Raw genomic sequence first — 19,688 nt, 5'->3', positions numbered from 1 at the left:
TCTGCACAAACCTCCAAGAAGATGAGATCTGGATTCACATACATCTGTCATCTAAGAGATGACTGGCTTACACTGACCCTGCCATGCTGTCTTCATATGTTGGCATCCACTAAGGATCTTTCCAGAGTGTAATGTGGGAATATGGTCTTGATAATCAGATTGGTCCAAATCGTCAGCTATACCTTTTTCACATTCACCTACACGTTTTTTGTGCCCTGATTGTGTTGTCTCCTCTTAGTTCCTAACAGGAGGCATATACTGGAACACTTGGAGATATTTAACAGTGAAGTTTCCCACTTCTTACTCTTTCTTTCTGCATAGAGAGTATCAAGGACAGCAACAAAACAGTTATTAATGCTCTCCTGGATTGCAAACCTGAAATGACATCAAGCATCATTTTCTTCAGCTCCTTAAGTTCTCTTTTAGCACACTCCTGCATGTTTGCATTTGACATGTAAAAATGACCCTTTCTCTGATGATGACAATTGATAACACCAGTTTTTTTTCATGTGTGAAGTACTTCATTCAGAGGGCTCTCAAATTGCTTTTCGAAGCTGTACAGCTTCCCTTCAATCACCACTGAAACAACTCTACCTCTGAGGTGGAACAAGGACCTATCAGTGCAGTCCACACCAATTTAGGGCAGGAAGTAAAGAATAATGTATCTCAGTGCAGGAAAAGGATCAAGTTGGAAAATACATTTCTTGCATTAGAACCTGGATAAAACCTCATTGCCAGTACTCATATACTCCATTTCAGGAGGGAAAATGACATGGGATCATCACTCATTAGAAAAGGTCAGAGCCCTACGTTTTACACCTTTAGCAGGGGTAGGACACTGTGTTAGAGCATGCATTCAGAACTGCCTCAGAAGGAGGGGGGCAAAAAAAAACCAACAAACCCACAATTTGCTGTCTGCCATTTCTGGAGCCTTTCCTATAAAAGTGCACTATGAGATTTTTTATTATTATTATTATTTTTTTCCCCTCCCTTCTCCTTTCCTGTAGAAAGGAAAGGTTCTATTGAACTTCAGTCTACACTGTGCTACACTTTACAGGAAGCCAAACCCATTTTGAAATGAATATGAACTGTAAGAGGAGACCATAAGGTGGGAAACTCTTGAACTTAGTACAAGACTATTCATAAAATGAGTGAGGAAAGGAAATAGGTAATTATAAAAGGTCATTTAGAAATGTCAGCTTTCCATTGGCATTGTACAATGGGAGGTGTAACCTGCTTCAACCCAGGGCTATTGCAGCTGAACTTGTAAAGGACATCCACAGTCCCAACTTCTTTTGTTCATTTCAGAGGTTTACTACTGGGAAGTTCTTTTTTTTTTTTTTTTTTTTTTTTTTTTTTCTTTTTTTATAACACCATCCTTCCAAAACTTACATAAATCTGAAGAATGTGGACCTATCCATCCAACTACCATTGCTCAACAACTTCTGGTTCACACAACAGATGTATGAAACAAGAAAACCACTCAAACCACCAGGAACATAAGTGCTAAGCACTCAATACAGCAATTTCTAAATGGCAACTGCCCTGGGAACTGGGGATGTCCAGAGAAATGGTGAGTTTCATTCAAATACCAGTTGTTCCCAAGCAGATACCCCTGGAAATAAGAGACTGGAAGTTATAAAAATGATAAAAGTAATCTGTGTTTGAATTTTATGCAATATTTTAATTCATCACATGAAATAGTTACCCATCTAAAGCATTTTCAGTATCTAGAAAATTGTGACAGGTGAATGGAAAAGCTAAGTCTTTCCACCTTGTTGAAGCCAACACTCATGGCACTGAAGGTAAAATAAACAACTAATGTGGTGCCAGGAACAGGATGTAGTGATTATGTGAATGAGTGTTTTGAAAATTAAAAGACTAATAGTCTTTTAATGGGGTGAGTGTAATGACAGAGCTTAAAGAATTGCTTTTAGTATGTATCAGTGCCAATTTGGACGTGTTTATCAGTACCGTTACCCATAAATTGCTTCTTGAAGATCTCAGGGACTGGATGACCATGGAAGTTCCCTATGGTCCTGTGTTCCCTATATGATTACCTGTCCTGTTTCATTCAGTGAGTGAAATATGTTTAAAAGTGCTTTACTGCTGGGGAACCTCAGACAATTCATGTCTTCTTTGTATTTTACTTCTTGTTTTATCACTTTATAACCCACACCAAATCCAATGATTTTTCATGCTGAGATTAAATCTCTGCCACAAGCAGCAGATGCAGGAATATATTCACTCCCCCAATTCTCTCTTTCTGCTTTCTTCCACCCGTGTTTTTCCAACAGTTAGCCAATGCTTTCATTTATTTTTATTTCTCTGATTTCTTTCAGCAGTAAGAAACATTAAACATGGGGGTGTGTTATCCAGACTTACTCAGATGGAGTGTGGCTGCAGAAGCCTTTGCACTCCCTCATTTCATGCTTCAGTACATTTCTCTCTGACAAGTGGAAGAATGCAAGGCAGATGAAGCTAAGGCAGATTCCTGAAATCTGGTCTCAGCCCTCTGCTATGCCCTCAACAGACACTGCAGCACCAGCTGCCAAAGGAACTTAGCTCCAACACAGTTCAGGTCAGGCCAGTCAGCTATTTAAAGAAGTGAGTTTATTTGTATACTTTTTACCCTCCTCTCCTCCTGTCAAGCTCCCCCCATGTTTTTTAAGGTGGGAAATTACCAGTAGCCCTTACCACATAAAATTTTGGTTAGGTTTATTAGGTAATTTGTACTAGACACTTTGTCTTTCCTGTTATTTTTATTTTTCAGTAAATTCCTCCAAACATTAAACAATGATACGACCAGAACAACTTTAGTAGAGATCAAAAGAATATGGCATGTTTGCTCCATGTCACCTCTGCTACCCTCTAGGTATCAAAGAGATAGATAAAAAATGTTATTTCCTTTGCTCTCTTCTAAAGAATTTTGCCTGATTTTAAAAGCTAAAGTAAATTTTGGGGAACAGGCAGTTGGGAAGATATTAGTTTCAATACAGTATCTTACCCATTACATTTTTGCTGAAATTATGATGACATCTATCGATAGCAGTGCTTTACTTTATTAAATGAAATTTGTAGTACTTGGAAACCCAGAGTAAACAGAAGTTGAATTACTGTCTGCTGTCAGCAGATCTCTGTTTTCACAGTCTGAAGGCACATTCACATATACACATATGTGTATGAACATCTACATGTATACTCTTTGTATATAAGCCTTCAATCCCATTCCAGTCATCTGGAGAGAGAAGTCCTCACATCTTCGATCACAAAGTGAACATTGCTACACACTTCACCTTCAACAGCGTGATATTTCTTCAAGGAAAATAGAAGTCCTCAAAACTGTTGAGGATTTGGGGAGTTTGCTTGGGATAATTGGAGTCCCAGTAAGCTCACACTATCTCCACTCTTGTTAGCTACTGAAACAACCTGCAGCCACTAGAGTACACATTAAAATTTTAACCTTATAATAAACGGAATGGGTCAGGCCTCGACATACATTAGGTTGCACTGGGACCTACCCAAATTAATTAAATAAATAAATAATAAAAGCAGAATTATAATAATAATAAACCCCACACCTGGTTATTTCATCCATGAATTCAACCTTTGGAAGGAGACAAAGTCTTAGAAGACCTCAGGAGGAGGGAGAATACTCAGATGAGGCTGAAAATGCCCACAGGGAAAATTGCCTATTTTATTTCTGGAATGTGCACCATGTGTGTCTATTTTTGATTTTAAACTGAGTTCCTCTGTTTTCTGCCCAAAGTCCCCAGCTCTGTGCTGGTGCAATGAGAGCAGTGGCCCAACCATCCCTTAATAGCTATTACTTCTTAATAAAGAACAGCACTTAGGCAAGGGATGAGGTTACTGTCAGAGAGGTCATGATTAATAATGATTAATCTGATCCCTGCCAACATGAACTGGATCTACCATTCAGTAAATAATTACTTTGCAGCATGGATACCTTTTCCAGAAAAGGTATACATTTGTAATATTAAAACTAAAAACAAACACATGGAAAGACATACAGGACCTGAGTTTGCAGTAACACTTGAACTCACATGAGCCACCAGAAAAAATGATAACAAAAATAAAAATCAAAGACTAAGAGTTATGATGAAGAGCCTATCTTTTGGGTGAAGCAGAGAAAAACAAATAAAACTAAACCCAACAGGCAGAGCTGTATTTATTGAGAGCAAGGAGCTCTTTGCTACTTCTGGTTCTCAACCTTACGCATGCCCTTAATACACATGCTATTTGTCATCCCACACAATTTCCCTGTCATGACATTTTTCTTCCTCAGAACGTATAAAACAGCTGAAATTACTCACCAGGAACCATTTTTCTTGCTTTATGTTAATATACCATTTAGCACAAGGAAATTCTAACCCAGGATTGCCATTCTTATGCAATAATGCTCCTCAAGTAATAAGCAATACTATAATAATTTATAGAGAGGCATAAATTACTGGGAAACTAATAATCGCCCTGAAGAGCTTATATGAACCTTACAATTACTGTAGGATGTTTGTGGTGCAGAGATTTGGTCTTGGCCTTGGAGCACAGATGAGTTTCACTCCCACAGAGCACACAAACAACTAGAAGTGGTGCCAGTGGCAGCCAAGGACGCTGAGGCTTTGCTGCCAAGAAATGGCTCTATTTCGAGACTGCTCTCAGTAACCCCACTCTTAACCCAAAGATTCAAGACCATCCATGGCACAGAATGAAGATGGAGGATGACAAGTATACCCAGCTGTACTTCCTTGGAAGTTATCAAATACTTTGTAGGGTTCAACCTGAACTGCTTAGCCTTTTCCCTCAGCATGTAGGTTTGATTTAGGCCATAAAATATAAACCACAGGTCCCTCTCCAGCTCAAGTGAAAATTTAACATGACAGTTGGTTTCCTTGTAACTGTTATGAAGTCTCATCCTTATGAGAGTCTGTTTGGACCTCTGTATTCAACAGTGAGAGGGTAAAGATTAATCCATTGGCAATTTGCATCATGGAAAACACCATAGAGACAGGGGCCTTGGGACAGAAAAGCAGACTACATTTTGAAAAGTTGAAGGTGTCCTGCCTTCCAGAGAAATGTTGGAAAAATACCAGTACATTAAATCTGCATCAGTGGAGTCACATCTTGGTCAAACTAAAGATTTTCAGTGGTGGAGTAGCATGTCTGTGACCTTTCAAAAGATTCCAAAGTGTGATAAATATACATATATTTTTTTTTCTTTTTTTTTTTTAAGCACTGTTTTTTTGTTTGCTTGCTTTTCTGCAAAAATTCTGCCAGAATGTAGGTGGCTTGTCCCAAACCTCTATACGGGTCATGATATTAAAACCATATAACTATTTTTGCTTACACTCAAGCAGATGAAAAAAATTGCATTTTCACAGAGTTACGATGGCATTAATAGGAAATGCAAAGAAAGACCAAAAAAAAAAAAAAAAAAAAAAAAAAGAAGAAAAGAAAAGTCCCTAGCATCAATAATAAAGGTACATCTTTAAATTCTGAGACTGGGTGCGGGGAGGAAAAGACCTCAGCAAACAGAACTAAATCCAATGCAGTGTTTTTCCCCTTCACAAAGTGAAACAAGCTGTTTCTAAAATAATGCTTCTTTGGTTTTCTGGCAATTAGTGTCCTGAAGGATTAGCCTACAATTGTCAGCAAGTGTTTGCCTTTCCCAGCCAATGTCACCATAGAAGACTGCTTTTACTTACAAGGCCCAAGGGATAATTTATAAGCTGAGTTGAGGTCCTGCATTCACAGACAAATGTTCCACCCTGCCACCCGCCCTCCTGTATGAACTTCTTCCCTATCTACCTCCTGTCCCCTGAAATCCTGTCAGCATCCTGACAGAAGCACAACAGATGCACTTTCCAAACTGAATCTAATGCTTGCCCCAAAATTTATGCTGTTACAGAAGAAAAAAAAAAAAAAAAAAAAAAGAAAAGAAATCCTGAGGTGCTCAACACAGCACTAGACATCAAAAATTAGACTTCAGAAACTAACCAGGGATAAGGACTAATTTGTTGCTGTCCCATAAAGAATTTAACTGTCTGGATTGTTTGTTTCCTACCAAAAGCTATTGCACTCTCTACATTTTAAGTATTGTGATTAATGTATTTTACGTCCAACATAGAGTTTGTTAGAAATGATGTTTTGTAAATTGCTCCTCTGCAATCAAGATGTTCCCTTTCCATTTTTAATTTCCACTGCAAGAGGTTTGACTCTGCTCCATCCTTGTGGTAAATCAAGAGATACTTTTGTATATCAAAATACAAGAGTAAAATTCACTGAAGTGTTTCAATTATATTTTTCTCTTGATGTGATAGAACTTCAACATGAGAAAATTAAGCTTGTATTTGTGAGAATGGAAGTTATTCTTCAAGAAGTCGTATAATTCCTCGTCTCAATCACAAAATGATAGTATAGTGCAGAGCTATGATTTTGTTATTTAACAATATTATTTAAAAAAAAAAAAAAAACTCAATCCTACAAAGCACTTGTGAGAACAACAGTGTACCTCCCAACACAGCCCACCACAGCACAGACAGATCTGTTCTCAGATCTTCTCTGGAAAGCTCTACAATATTGTTATTAATTAGGTTGATGAACATGCATGTTGAAAATGAAATTGTTTTCATCTTAAGAACGCAATCCCTCTGCCAAAGACAATTTATCTGGAGCTCCCAGACTTTTTCTGCACACTGAATCTGCTTCAGATGTGTACCTGAACACAGGTGCTCACAAGCTGCACTACACAGCAATCAGCCAGTTGTTTCATATTTCAGATCAATGGCTTCTCTCTACTGCAGTGAATATTGGATAACCCACTATCTATTAAAACACTTCTACTCAAGCCAGATTCCACTTCATCTTTGGAACAAATGATCACTGGATTCAGACATTTCTAGTTAGAAGGACAGAAGGCAACATCAACCAAAAATTTTTGCAGGGACAAACTCAGCCGGTCAGATTAAGTGCAAAATGGTAGGAATAAACTATATTCTGTCATTCAGAGCACATTCCCCCTTCTCTGCATTTGCTGGATCCTACAAGTAGTCCCACTGAAGTCAATTTGACCAGTTTTAGAATAAGAGTCCATTCAATCTGAGTAATGGATATTAAAACCTGGCCACCAGTTTTCAGTCTGTGAACAAGTTTTTACGTGTTTATCACGTCTAATCTCAATAAGGAATGTTCTACTGGTGTCACTTTAGAACAAAATCATGAGGAAAATAGCACATTTCTTTTTAATGACTGCATATCCAGGCAGCTACCGTTAAGAGAGTAAAGGTTGTGTGCATTTAGCCAACAAGGAAGAGTAATAGTCTTTAAGAAAACACTGCCTGGAGTGGATTATTAAGAAGAACCAGAATTCATGAGTAAATAAGCCAGATGGGAGTAAGTCAGGCTGGGGCATTCCCACTCTCAGTGCAATAAATCCCTAATCTTGCTTGAAAGTGTTTTCTACAAATAACAAAAGCAAAAACATTAATGTGGTATCACTGTTAGCCATGAAAAATATTCTATTTGTGTCCAGGAACCCTGCTATGTAGCTTCACAGTTTAAATCAATCAAAGATTAACACATTCTCTTATTTCTTCTCCAGTAAAAGTACATATCGACTGACCTGATCTGAGTCTTTCATTTGAGCATTTTTCCCTTTTCTGCAACCACAGCTCATGAGCAGTTTTGCATCTCCAATGACTTTTCCCTACAAGAGAAAAGGCAAGAAAAATACCATCACAACCTGAAATCAAAGATTGAGTTATTTGTATTTAAGACAAGAGATGGGGAAAGAGAAGGTATTAGGGAAACCTGTGGACTCATTTTTCATTGCTTTGAGACACTCTTCCATAAAGAAATAGCTTCTAAGCTACTAAGGAGACTTCTCCAGGGACCATCATTACCTCATCAGTGAAGTCACACAGGGGCACAAGGAAAACACAGTGTTTGGAAAAATAACAGCAGGAATATGAACAAACCAAAGTGAAAAAGAACAGGTTATTTCAACCCAGTGCTATTTCAACCTAGAGATTTTCATACACATACATGGGTAGGAACAAATCCATCGCCCTCATGAAGCACAATTGCCAGGAGTGACCTGAGGTACAGATCCTATGTCAGCACTCACATTCACCATTAACAAATTGGTACTAATTTGAATTTAGCATAACTAGATTCCACAAAATACAGGCCTACAGGCATAACTTACCCACATTCAGACAGCTGGTCCATATAACTAATACCAAATCCTTGCCAGGACTTCAACAGACCAACCTCACCCAACACCACAGTCCGCTAGCATAAACACTGAATAGCAATAGCACAGCACAGAAATAGCATGCTGGGTCCAATGGAGATTTCCAGAGGAACAATTTCCTCACCTTTCATTTGCCTACATAGCAGTTTTAAGCTGAGTTCAGCCAACTCCTTCTGATTGACAACCCCTTAGGTTGACTGAGCAACAGCATTCTCATGTTAACCTAGTTTTTTTCTAGGGATCATTTGAATCACTTTTGTTCTTTATCAAAGTTTTTTTTCTTTTATCAGAACATGATAATCTCCAAATCTTCGCAAATCCCCATGGCAGAAAGGGGTTGGTATTCTAGATTTGGTCACAATGCTGATTAAGTTCAAACAAAAATACAATTGAGATCCCATGAACACATAATATTTATATACTTTCCCATAGACTCACACTTGGCCTATTTTTTTTTTTTTCTTTTTCTTTCCAAAAACTTTCACTGTCTGCATCTGGAAAACAAATACTCTCAGCATCAGCTAAGCAAGAGGGTGAAAAAATCTTCTCATATGTAGCCATGGAGAGTCATAAGATTTCATCTGGATGTATTTGTTTGAAAAGAATACCACAACATTAAAGCAGTTGATGAGTTTAACCAAGTGGAAGTGCTCTAAACTAAATGATGAGGAAGAGAAAGGGAATGATTAAAAGGAATTGCAGCCATCGCTCACTGTCAGGGCACAGCAGAGAGCTGACCCTTGGTGGCAGGAATTACAAACAGGCCAATAAACTTCAGGTCACCTTGGAAGAGCTTGCAAGTGGCCAGGTGTCTCTCTTGGTGACCCCAGCATCTCACCAGTCTCAGGAAGACCCAATAACGTGCAAAAATTATTTTTCCACCTTCTCTCTGCAAAAGAGACACTGAAACAGGGGGCACGGTAAAGGTCATACCTACAACTTCAGTAATTCAATCTGTAATATCTTCAAAAAGTATTCCCCAGAAAGAAATGATTAAACTAAAAAGTAAAGTAATTGCATTAAGCTATTATGTTGGAAAAGAGAGCACAAAGAAATGAGAGCACAAAGAGATGATCATATTCCTAAGCAAAGGCGACCTTCTAGATACCAAAAGTACATAAGGCAAGTTATAGATACAAGAGGGCCTCATGGAGAGCCCATATTTCTAACAGATGGGCAAGACATCTCAGAGTGCCTATAGCAGTAACACACCTGTGTTTAGGCAATTGGATTCACACATCACTTGTGGTTGGTCACTTTATTTCAGTGCACACAGAAAGCCATTACTACAAGATAAGAAGCTCCACATTTGAACACCAAAAACCAAGGAAAAAGTTGAATTTTTACATCTTTCTCTGGTTTATACAATGCAGTCCCAGACAAACAACCTCATAGCAAGCTACATCAGTGTTCTTCTGTAAGGCTGGAAATATCACAGAAATGATGGCAAACAATAATCACATGGACAGTCAAGAACAGAAGGAAGATATTAACCCAAAACTTGATAGCATTTTTTTCCTTGATAATGCAAGAATGCAAAGGCTATTCCATTCCTTTTAAAAAGTAAACAGAAACAATATGCTGCTTGAATAACCTTATCTCCTTCCATTTCCAACTGCTGATGTACCTTTCTTAATGGGCATCACCTGAATTAGCTAATGCCTTCACCTTTTTAGGAAAGTTTTTTTATGAACTGATATTTAATTTGGGAATAGGTATCTAACATTAGACAGCCAAGTTGAAAGGCAAAGGAGGAAAAAAAAAAAAAAAAGCATATGGACAACATTTGCAGCCAGTCGCAACTCTGTTTAAGAGCAGATGGAGGCCTTGTCATTCAGGGGTTTCCTCACATACACCAGGCAGTTCAGTGGGGATAGGGAAAGGGGCTTCTGTTTGGATGCTTCTGTCTGGAACCAGATTAGAAGAAAGCATGCTTGCCGCAGCACGTGCCTTGTGTTATATTAAACATGCATATGCAACTTCAGCTTTTATTCAGCGATCTGAAACAGAACCCTCCAGGGTGCTAAGGGTCAGCAAGTTTTTGTTTGTTTATTTCTGTGTTAGTTTACAGTTTGTAGTGCCCAAGGATTTTGTTAAGAAATTGAAACACCTCACCGGGTCTATCCTGCCGTGGTTGTTGCCTCCTAATCTACCCCTCTCTGCTCCATCCAGCAGGACAGTCCTGCACTCCTGATGTTTGCAGGGGAAGGAAAAGAGCTTTGACTTGATGATGCTACAGACATTCGCTCTTAATTTACAAAACCTCATTCCATGTTTCATAGCCTTTTAATAACAGATTTGGGGAGGAGCACTGTGATCTTGGAAACTGACAGATGTATTACTATTAAATGTTCCTGTGCTTCTTGCCTTTGGTGTGATGCTGTGGCTTAAAAGCAGGTAGGCACAATCATTTCCAGTGGAGGAGCTTGCTTTGGCTTCTTCTGGCTCCCACGAGAATCACAAGAATCACACAAGAATCACTAGGTTGGAAACGACCTATAAGATCATCCAGTCCAACTGTCTCCTCATCACCATTGCCACCACTAGTACTAAACCATATCACGTTCCCACACATCTCCAGATTTCCCCTTCCCAAGGCAAGGAGCAAGAAGGTTCCGTAGTGAGCACAGAAGAGGAAAGCAAAAGTGTCTCGTGATTCTACTTGTTATATCCCTGTCACTTGGTGAGTTCCACTGGGTTCACCAACTTCAACACACTGTGAGCTCTGGCAGTTGGCCAAAGTTTGCAGAAAAAAAAAAATAAATAAAGAGAGAGAAAAATAATAATAATTATAACAGGATTGATTATCTCAGCTTCATGGGTGACTGGTCGCTAGTTTTAGAAACCTGTGGTCAAGAAACACTGAACCATGTCTCCCAGAAGTCAAAAGAGGGCCAGTCATCACTGCCTTCGCTCCAGCAGATCCAGAGAGCACACAAATCCCTGCTGCCGGGGCTGTCCCCAAGGCTGTGGCAAACACCAGCATCACTGCCATGCTCAGAGCTGCCAGCCCCATTTAGAAGAGTCAGACATGACGCACATGGTATTGGCAGGCCTCTGCTGTGCCGCCAGGCTCTGTGCTAGGGGAGAGCTGGCTGGGATTCATGGGAGGATTCTAGAGTGTCATTGAAGCAGGGAGGGGGGGGGAAATAAATGAGAAGAAAAATTTGGTCACCGAGCTTCATGCAGCCATTCTGTTGTTCACAGATGATGAGCACTATTTCATTCAGGAGCTCATGGGCTCCTCACCCTATTGCACAAACATCCAAAGTTGACCCTTCTGAGGGGGTGGCACTCACTCAAAGCAGGTTTTTACACACCCCAGTCTAACACAAGCTGTGTTAAGGTCTTCCTTCTGCTCTTCCAAATCTGTGGCCAGAGACAGCAGCACAATGGGTGGCCTGGATCAGCAACTCCGTGCCACTCACTGTGCTGCCACTTCCACGTCTTTCTAGGCATTAATCTATTCAACTCTCATCAGCATTCCTCATGTTTGAGCAGCAGCCACTGAAAATACTGGCAATGCCCTCACCCCCAAGGCACTGGCACAGTCTTTCCCTCACACTTCCAAAGACCTCTGAGCAACAAAGCTGTGAACACTGCCAAAAGTGGGACAGTGCCAGCAGCTGCAGAGCACCTCCTTTGAAAGTCCAGGTACTCTGCACCTTCATCAGACAGGGTCAAGCACACATACTATTTTGCTTCTTGCTTTCCTGATCCGTACTCAAGTTGGGACGTAGCCCTGGGGATAGATTCCATTTCTCCTTGGAAAGTCCCAGATCTGACCTTGGCTTTCAAATGTCTCATGCTCTCCCCATCTTTCCAGTTTCGAAATGCCCTGCTAAGGAATGAGCATGCAGGTAAGCAATGCTGTCCTTCTCTGATTCTTTCTCCATCTTTTCAAATATCCCAACATTTCCAGCACAGGGAAGCACCTCTGCAACCACCTTGCCTGATATCCTGCAGATAACCTGTTGCCATGCTGCTGAGACTCACAGCTACTTTTAATTGAAATCACTACCATTTTGCACTATTTTAGACCACTAAGTAAAAAGCATGGGAGAACGTGGTGGTTTTATCATGTATTTCTTTCCTACAGACACAGTTCATTCTTTGACCAAGAAAAGAAATTGTATAGCACCACAATGGTGAACACTGGGAATAAAAAATAAAGGGGGGGGGGGGGGCGGGGGAGGCTGGTGGAGCTTAAAAAAACATTGAGTGAACAGTATAATCAGTATTTATGGTTTTTATGCTGTTCTGCAGGGGTGACACACAAGTCTTGAAGAAATCAAGCCCAAGTGTCCACAGAGGGACACTGTAGAGTGGGAGAGGAGAAGGGGGAAGCTGAATCCAAGGTGGAGGCAAGCAGGAGTACAACAGACAGCTGGTGTTTGGGTGGTGGTAAATCACCCTGAAATGAGCCTCTTCCCTCAGCTCAATGAGGCCTAAACAACAAAGGAAGGCACAGCTTGCAGCCGGACAGCCTGCTAGCCAACCACAGACACACATGACAGCTTCATTCAGGAGCCCGGAGTCAATACAAAAGCTTCGAAATCAATCCGACATCCTGCGACCTCAAACAATGCACCAAATCTTCTCAGAATTGGAGCCCCAAATGAGGGGGAGCAGCATTCAAGGGAGATCAAACCACAGGGCTGGCATTGAAAGGGACTAAAAAGGAGAAGAATGTTCCCAGTTTATTAATGGTGGGGTCTGGCCGGCTGCATCCCAGCCACCATAGGTTACATTCATTAAAGGGCAGCACTTTGCTCGCATTATGCAGAGCCCAGAGAGTATGCGTGCCTGAGTGTGCCCCTCACTTTCCACAGATCAGGATGTGCCTTTCTGCTTAGTACTGTTGTCTTCATCAGAAATTCCTCCTGTGTGAACCACAACTGTGTTTTTTTCCCACTTGAGCAACTGTATGGGCACAGATGTGAGCACGCCCTCGCACATACGCATGTTCACTCTCAGCCTTGAGTTGAAAAGCATAAAGAAACACAAGTAGGCTCTTTCCAAGGAAGAAAGCCCTGCATTTCACATTTAAGCAAACCCCTTTCCCTCCTTTCAGAGCTTTCAGCTCTCACACACACAATCTACTACAAAAGACCAAAGCATTACGTGATGGTTGCTGCTGCCGAAAGAGTTGATTGCTCCATAAACACTTGCGTGCATCCAAAGCCATAAAGAACCTGGTCCAACATCAGAGCCAAGACCCGAAAAACAGAAATAAAAAAAAAAGAAGGGCTTCACTCCCATGAGCTTCCCCTCCAGATGGGATTGCCCCTCTGGGGCAATTCCACCTGCAGCATCTGTCTTGCAGCACAGCATACAAACAGCACCCTCCCCCCATGCATGTGGCACCAGCAACAAAAAGGCCAAGCAAATCCTTTTTATCAGCTTGTCTTTGAAGGCAGGTGGAAAAGTACAATATGGACACACAGGAAAAAAGAAAAGGATAAATACAATTTGCAAAAGTGCTGTTTGGATTTGCTTGTCCTAATTATCTCCTTTTCAGCTGCCACATCTTTGAAAGAGTCAGACCTTGCAAGTTTTCTCCTTCTCAGCTGCAGAACCCAATAAGGAGAGCTCGCATTAGGAGGTCAGACTTGAAAAACATTTCTTTTTTTTTTTTTTTTTTTTGTACTGAAATGGGAGTAAATGAAGAGAAAGAGCTGAATTTTTCAAAGCTGTCTACGGATTTTGATGTGTATTTCCCACGTGCTTTCACTGGAGATGTGTCAAAGTCCAATCAACTTTGCTTTTAAAGTGTCACACTGATATTATATTCAGAATAGAGATGGCTGTAGAAGCTAGTAATCTCCATCAAATTGGAGAAATTTAGGTGCACAGAAACCAAAAACAATATACATTCTGTAGGAATTAGCAATTTCAACACCTTTTGTTCTGAATAGTTGGAAACGTATTATTAAGACTCCATTAAAAGATAAAAAATAAAAAATAAAGTCTAGGACAAAATGAAGTGATATTCAAACACCAGGCAGGAAGACTGGAGCAGAAACCACCTGGTTTATCAACAGAAAGCAAAAGAAGCCTCTCCATTAACATTCATAGAAAGAGGAAAAATGCAACCAGGTTGGGCATGTGCCCAAAGATGTGGTAGCTGAGTGGTAGGAAACCAAAGAGGGCTACAGCAATTTATAGCAATACCGATGAAACAGTCTGCAGAGAGCAGGTGGAGAAATATTCAAGGTTAAGTTTTATTGTGGGATAATAAGGCTGAACTCTTTCGTTCTATAGTGTAGTCTCTCCATATTGAAATAGAAGATTTTCTTTCAAATATACAGTGAATCCAAACACAAGTTTTCAAATGTCAAGAAAGCCAAGCTCTTATCTGGATGACTTTTTTTTCTTTTTTTTTTCGCTTGCATGCTCACTTTAAACTCTGCTGTTTGAATAATTTAACAATCTATCTTAAATATTTCACCAATAAATCACAGGTTTGTGTTTCTATTTCATGTTACAACTAATCACTGGAGGAATGCCCAAGCTGGAAGTCAAAATTCTTCTCCACCAAGTCAGCCATGCATAATAATTTCTCTACAGACTCTCTAGTGAATTAAAACTTCTCCGCAGAACTCACATCATATAAAGAGTTCTTTGTACAGAAGAGTGCAATGGCGATCTGGGACTGTATTCTGCCAACAGGGTTTGATATTTCCAGAGCTAATTGGTTTATAGAGGTTCCCTCATCCAGCCAAGTGCAAGCTTGCAGCTCCCAGCTGAATCTCATCCACACAGAGCTAGCGTCCCACTCTCCTGATGCAGAGGATGGGAGCAGGTACCAAGAAACCCCAAATCCCATTGAGCATCAAAAGGAATAAATCTTTGCAAGTTTATTCTACAACTGTAGTGGAAGTGTAGTTTTGGCAACCACGCTCCAATGCAGACTTGATACAAATTAGCATATTTGTAAAAACAATTGAGAAATAGACCTACCCTCACCCAGACCCCCAAAGTTCCCATTCACCAAAATGAATCCAGTAAACCTCACATAACTACAATTTAGTGCAATTAAGCCTAATTTTGTCCCTAAGCCACTGAGACACATTCAAAGCAAGACCTACAGTGATCTTCCCCAGCAAAAGCCAAAATGCATGAACTGAATAAAGAGATAGCAAGAAGATTGTTGCCAATATTTTGGATCCAAAAAGGAAAATGGAATGAAATGAACACAAGGATAGGAGGGGAAGAGCTGCAAATAAATCAATAATCTGCTTTTTTTTTCTTTTTTTTCTTTTTTTTAATTTTTGTATGCATCAATTTTTATTTGGTGTTGTTAAAAAAGTAACAAACCTTAAAAAGTAATGCTTTTTCCTTCAGAGGAGTATGCAGTAGATGATCTTGCATTCTTACACGGCAGTGTATGAGCAAAACACATAAACAAAAGTGGAGGCACGCAAATTCGTGCATGCATACACAAACATATGCACAAATAAAAACCACAATGGGCAACATGATTCCTCTCCTGCGGCTGGAAGAACATCCTCCTGTCACACTTCCTAACAGCAGTGAGCTTGCCTACGGGTAGGCAGTGAGATGGAAACTAGAGATGCATCCTCCTCCTCGTTTGAGGACAGAATCTCCATCTTTCCTGTTCATGTGCAGCTGACAAGGCTTCCTACACAAACTGACTAGGAAACTATTTATTGCTTTGTGGCAGAAGTGTGGTCAGGGCTTCAGTCCTCTGCACACCACCTCCCTCAGCTGAGCTGCTTCATCCCAAGAATGTTCACCTTCCTCCTGCTCCTCCCCTCCAAATTGCACTCTTCCTCCTGTCTGGCTTTTGTAACTTATCTCCCTGCAAGCAACTTCCCAACAGGAACTGAAATTAAACAGGCTGCCCATATGCCATGGCTCACTTGTTGTCTGTTCACCTCACTGCCATCTGGCCACTTTGTTCAGCCAAAGGGGGAAAAAAAGTAGTTGGGAAGGGGGGCTAGGAAGAAGAAGAAGAGGGATGAAGCCAGATGCAATGAGGATGAGGAAGGATGTGATGATGCTGTCTCTCACATCTGCTCCTTGGCCAGACTCCCAGATAGATCAGTAATAGAGAGCAGCAGAACCAGTGACAATTAACCCAAACACACTCCTGTTTATTTAACCTGTTCAGAGGGATCAGGCCATGTGCTGCTCCCCTGGCAAGAAGGCGTGGTGTTCCAGAAAGGAGATTCCCACTGAGAAACCTCCAGCCAGAAGAGGCAAACAGAGATCTCTCCAGGACAAAAATATAGAAAATGCACAGACTGCAGAGAGTACAACAGCTGTGTTGCCCATCTCAGATTTTCCTTAACTCTCCAATTTTTTCTGTACAGCTCCTCAAGAAGATGAGCAAGGATGTGACTGGGTATGCAGAGAGGGGCAGGTCTGCTCTGGTTTTAATGCATACTAGTTTATAATGCTCTTAACCCTGATAAAGCAGGGGAAAAAAAATCAAAAGGGAAAAAGCAGAACGAATCTGAAATGTCTGATTATTTCCACGTTGCTCTCCTAAACACAAGCAGGTTTTAAGCCCTAAGAATTTCTGAGCATAAACATAGCTCGTTATTTCAGAAGGAAAATAAATGAAAAAGCTCAAGAAACTTCAGAGCCATTGCTAACAATTTGTGCCAGGCTAAGAAGAAAGTCTGTGAGCACAGCTGCGGAAATATTAGAAGTTTTTTGTTCTTCATGCTAAAATGAAAACCTCAAAACTAAAACGAATGAAAAAAAAAAAAAGAAATAAAAACCTCAGAAAAATAATATAAAAGAAATGAAAACTACACAGCTATTTACTCAGCAAAATTAAAAAGGGGCAAGAAAACTGCATTTGCAACACCTTTTACTGCAATTTTTCTTAATTTGCAGTGACGCATTTCTTACACTTGAAAAGGCTGGTGCACGTGGTGATAAGGAATTTAATTGCATTCCAGTCCTTTTACCCAGTTGCATATGTATTTACCTACCAGAAACAGAAGCAGAATTCAACTTGTGTTTGTCTGCAGAGTGCAGATTGTGGGCAGTGGAGAAGTGCGTGTGTGAAAACACACGCCTCTCACAGAGATAGGTATCAGAAGCCATACACTGGGCTCATCTCAAGGCAGCCACCACAGTGTCATGAGATGACAATAATTACCACTAGAGCTCCATGAGATCATGGCAGGGAAGCCCCTGCAGCGAGAGACAAATGGGGAGAAAGAACAGACCTCCCCTCTCTGATGTAGCAGGGCTTGCACGTGGGCATAGAGAAACCCAGGTGCTTCCCAGAAGGAAAGGTGTTCATGCAGAAACCATTAGGGAAGGAGCTCTTCCATTAATGGTATGTTTACACCTGAGTCCTCCACAAACATAGAAGAGAAGAGGTGATTCTGATTGCTGGTTCTATCTTCTGATTCACACATATGTTTTCACATTGCAGCTTGACTCTGCAGTAGAGCAGGATGAGTTTTTTCCAAGTGTGATCATTACTCTGTTTGCAACCATTGTGGTTTTGGAAATGAGGAGTTGTTTTGTGAATGAAAAATACTTTGTGATAGCAGGAACAGAAAAGAGAAAACTGCCTAAAGCTGAAACACAGTGGCATTTCTGCTTTCAGTACTGCTGTGGCTGCTCTGCAGCAAGGCCTCCAGCTTTGGGAAGCAATCTGCTAGAAGCAGCAATAGCACTAACTGTCAGAGAGAAAGTCCATTCCCACTCAGAAGTTGAATTCCACACAGGTTTTAGCTGACATCACCAGCTGATCCACACCTTGCTCTTGTGGTTTATGACCTCACCACGACACACCTCTATGGAGTAATTCCCTTGTACCTTACTGTAGACCATCCATTATCCACCACCTAATTGCTTCCACAGTGTGGCTGCAACAGAAGTATTTCCTACAGCTGAACATCTGTGTTCCCAAGAGTTGGTACCTCTGAGTCAAGTTCCTCGTCCTTATACTAGATGTTATGTTACTACACGGGAAGGTGTTCCAGTGAACAGGAAAGCACTCAGAGACAGAAATCAATCTAATTCCTCTGCATGGATTTTCTTTGAAACGAGGATACATGACTGTCTGTCATTACTCTGCAGAAATAGGATACAAAGAAAGGAAAGGGGAATGGTGTCTAACACAATTTGTCCTATACAATATTAAATCAGAATTCTCTATTTTGGAATAACAATGTACTGAAATAAAATCAGCACTAAAATGCTGCTGAGAGCCGTATGCAAAAGTGGGGAGAGCTGAAGAGAAGAAGGGAGGGTTTTCTGCATGTTGTTTGGTTCTTGTTTTGAGATATGAGAGTAATTGATAGTGAGCAAATGGCATCCAACCTGACTTGTGAACACTGTGCCCATTATGGGGTGCCAGCTTCTCAGAAAACCAACAGATTAATCCTGTGAAGAGAATAAGGATGCTCCCCATTTTGCAATTGACTGTGACACCCTGGGAGATGCTGGAAGGTTCCCACTCACAGGTAACAACTTTCACATCTGCTCTATCAGCTTTTGACCACCAAGATACAACAGAATATCTTTTCACATTCTTAGTCTGCGCAGAGAGGCTCCAACATACTTTGCATCTGCATATTGCATTGTTAAGACACAGTCCACTTATTACCATATTATTGGTGTTGCACTAAATTCCACCTCAGGTTTTGGTTGACAACCCCTGCTGATCCACACTCTGCTTGTGTGGTTTATTACCTTACCACAAAGCACATCCCTAGAGTTATTCCCTTGTTCCTTACTGCAGATCCTTCATCTAATTTTGAGGCTCTAGACTTCTTCTCCACCTGCAAGTATTTTGTATTTGGTAAGACCCTTTAAGTCTCTGTGATTCTAACCCTTTGCCCATGCTTAAGAGCAAGAAATCTTTTTGTTGTAAGACTTATCTCTCCAATTAGACTAACATAAGTATCTCAGATCACACAACTTCAGAACCATCCTGTAGACTTCAGGTGTCCGTATGTGACTCACTCATTTACTCCAACAAACCATTAGACCTTGAAAAGCTCTGCTATCCAAACACTGGACAAATTCGGACATCCTGAATCCATCAAGAGCTGGGTCATTCAACCTCCACCAGGAACTATTACAGAATTACTAACAGTGAAACTTAGATGGCCCACCTACACCATGCAAAACCAAAGAAGATTCTGATCTTTGAAGAAGAACTGTCTCAGTGCTGTATCAGGCCTATGCTGGGAGAAAGAATATACTTGGGAACTATTGATGTTGTGTCCAAGGAAACCCAATCAAATCGCCAGTCCAAAGCAGGAAAGATGTGAGAGCAGCTTTGAGACCCTCCAATCCGATAGTTCCCCATGTCACTGCTACCAACCCATCAGGTGGTTGACAACCACACAGAGCCAGCAGAATTCATTTTAACACTCAAGGGATTTGAAGGTCCTTTACCTTTCCCAAATACTCC

General features: G+C 40.7%; 1 protein-coding gene across 1 annotated transcript in view; it reads right to left on the bottom strand.

The window, feature by feature from the left end:
• SETBP1 (SET binding protein 1) overlaps positions 1 to 19,688 on the bottom strand; it is a gene marked incomplete at both ends in the record, with an annotated part of 250,685 nt that overhangs the window by 205,354 nt on the left and 25,643 nt on the right. The window contains one exon of the mRNA XM_079548333.1: positions 7,640 to 7,723. Coding sequence (XP_079404459.1) covers positions 7,640 to 7,723 — 84 coding nt within the window. The remainder of the gene's footprint in view (positions 1 to 7,639; positions 7,724 to 19,688) is intronic.

This window comes from Tetrao urogallus (genome assembly GCF_951394365.1).
Source record: "Tetrao urogallus genome assembly, chromosome: Z".
Lineage (NCBI taxonomy): Eukaryota > Metazoa > Chordata > Aves > Galliformes > Phasianidae > Tetrao > Tetrao urogallus.
This window is presented reverse-complemented; position numbering and strand designations above follow the sequence as displayed.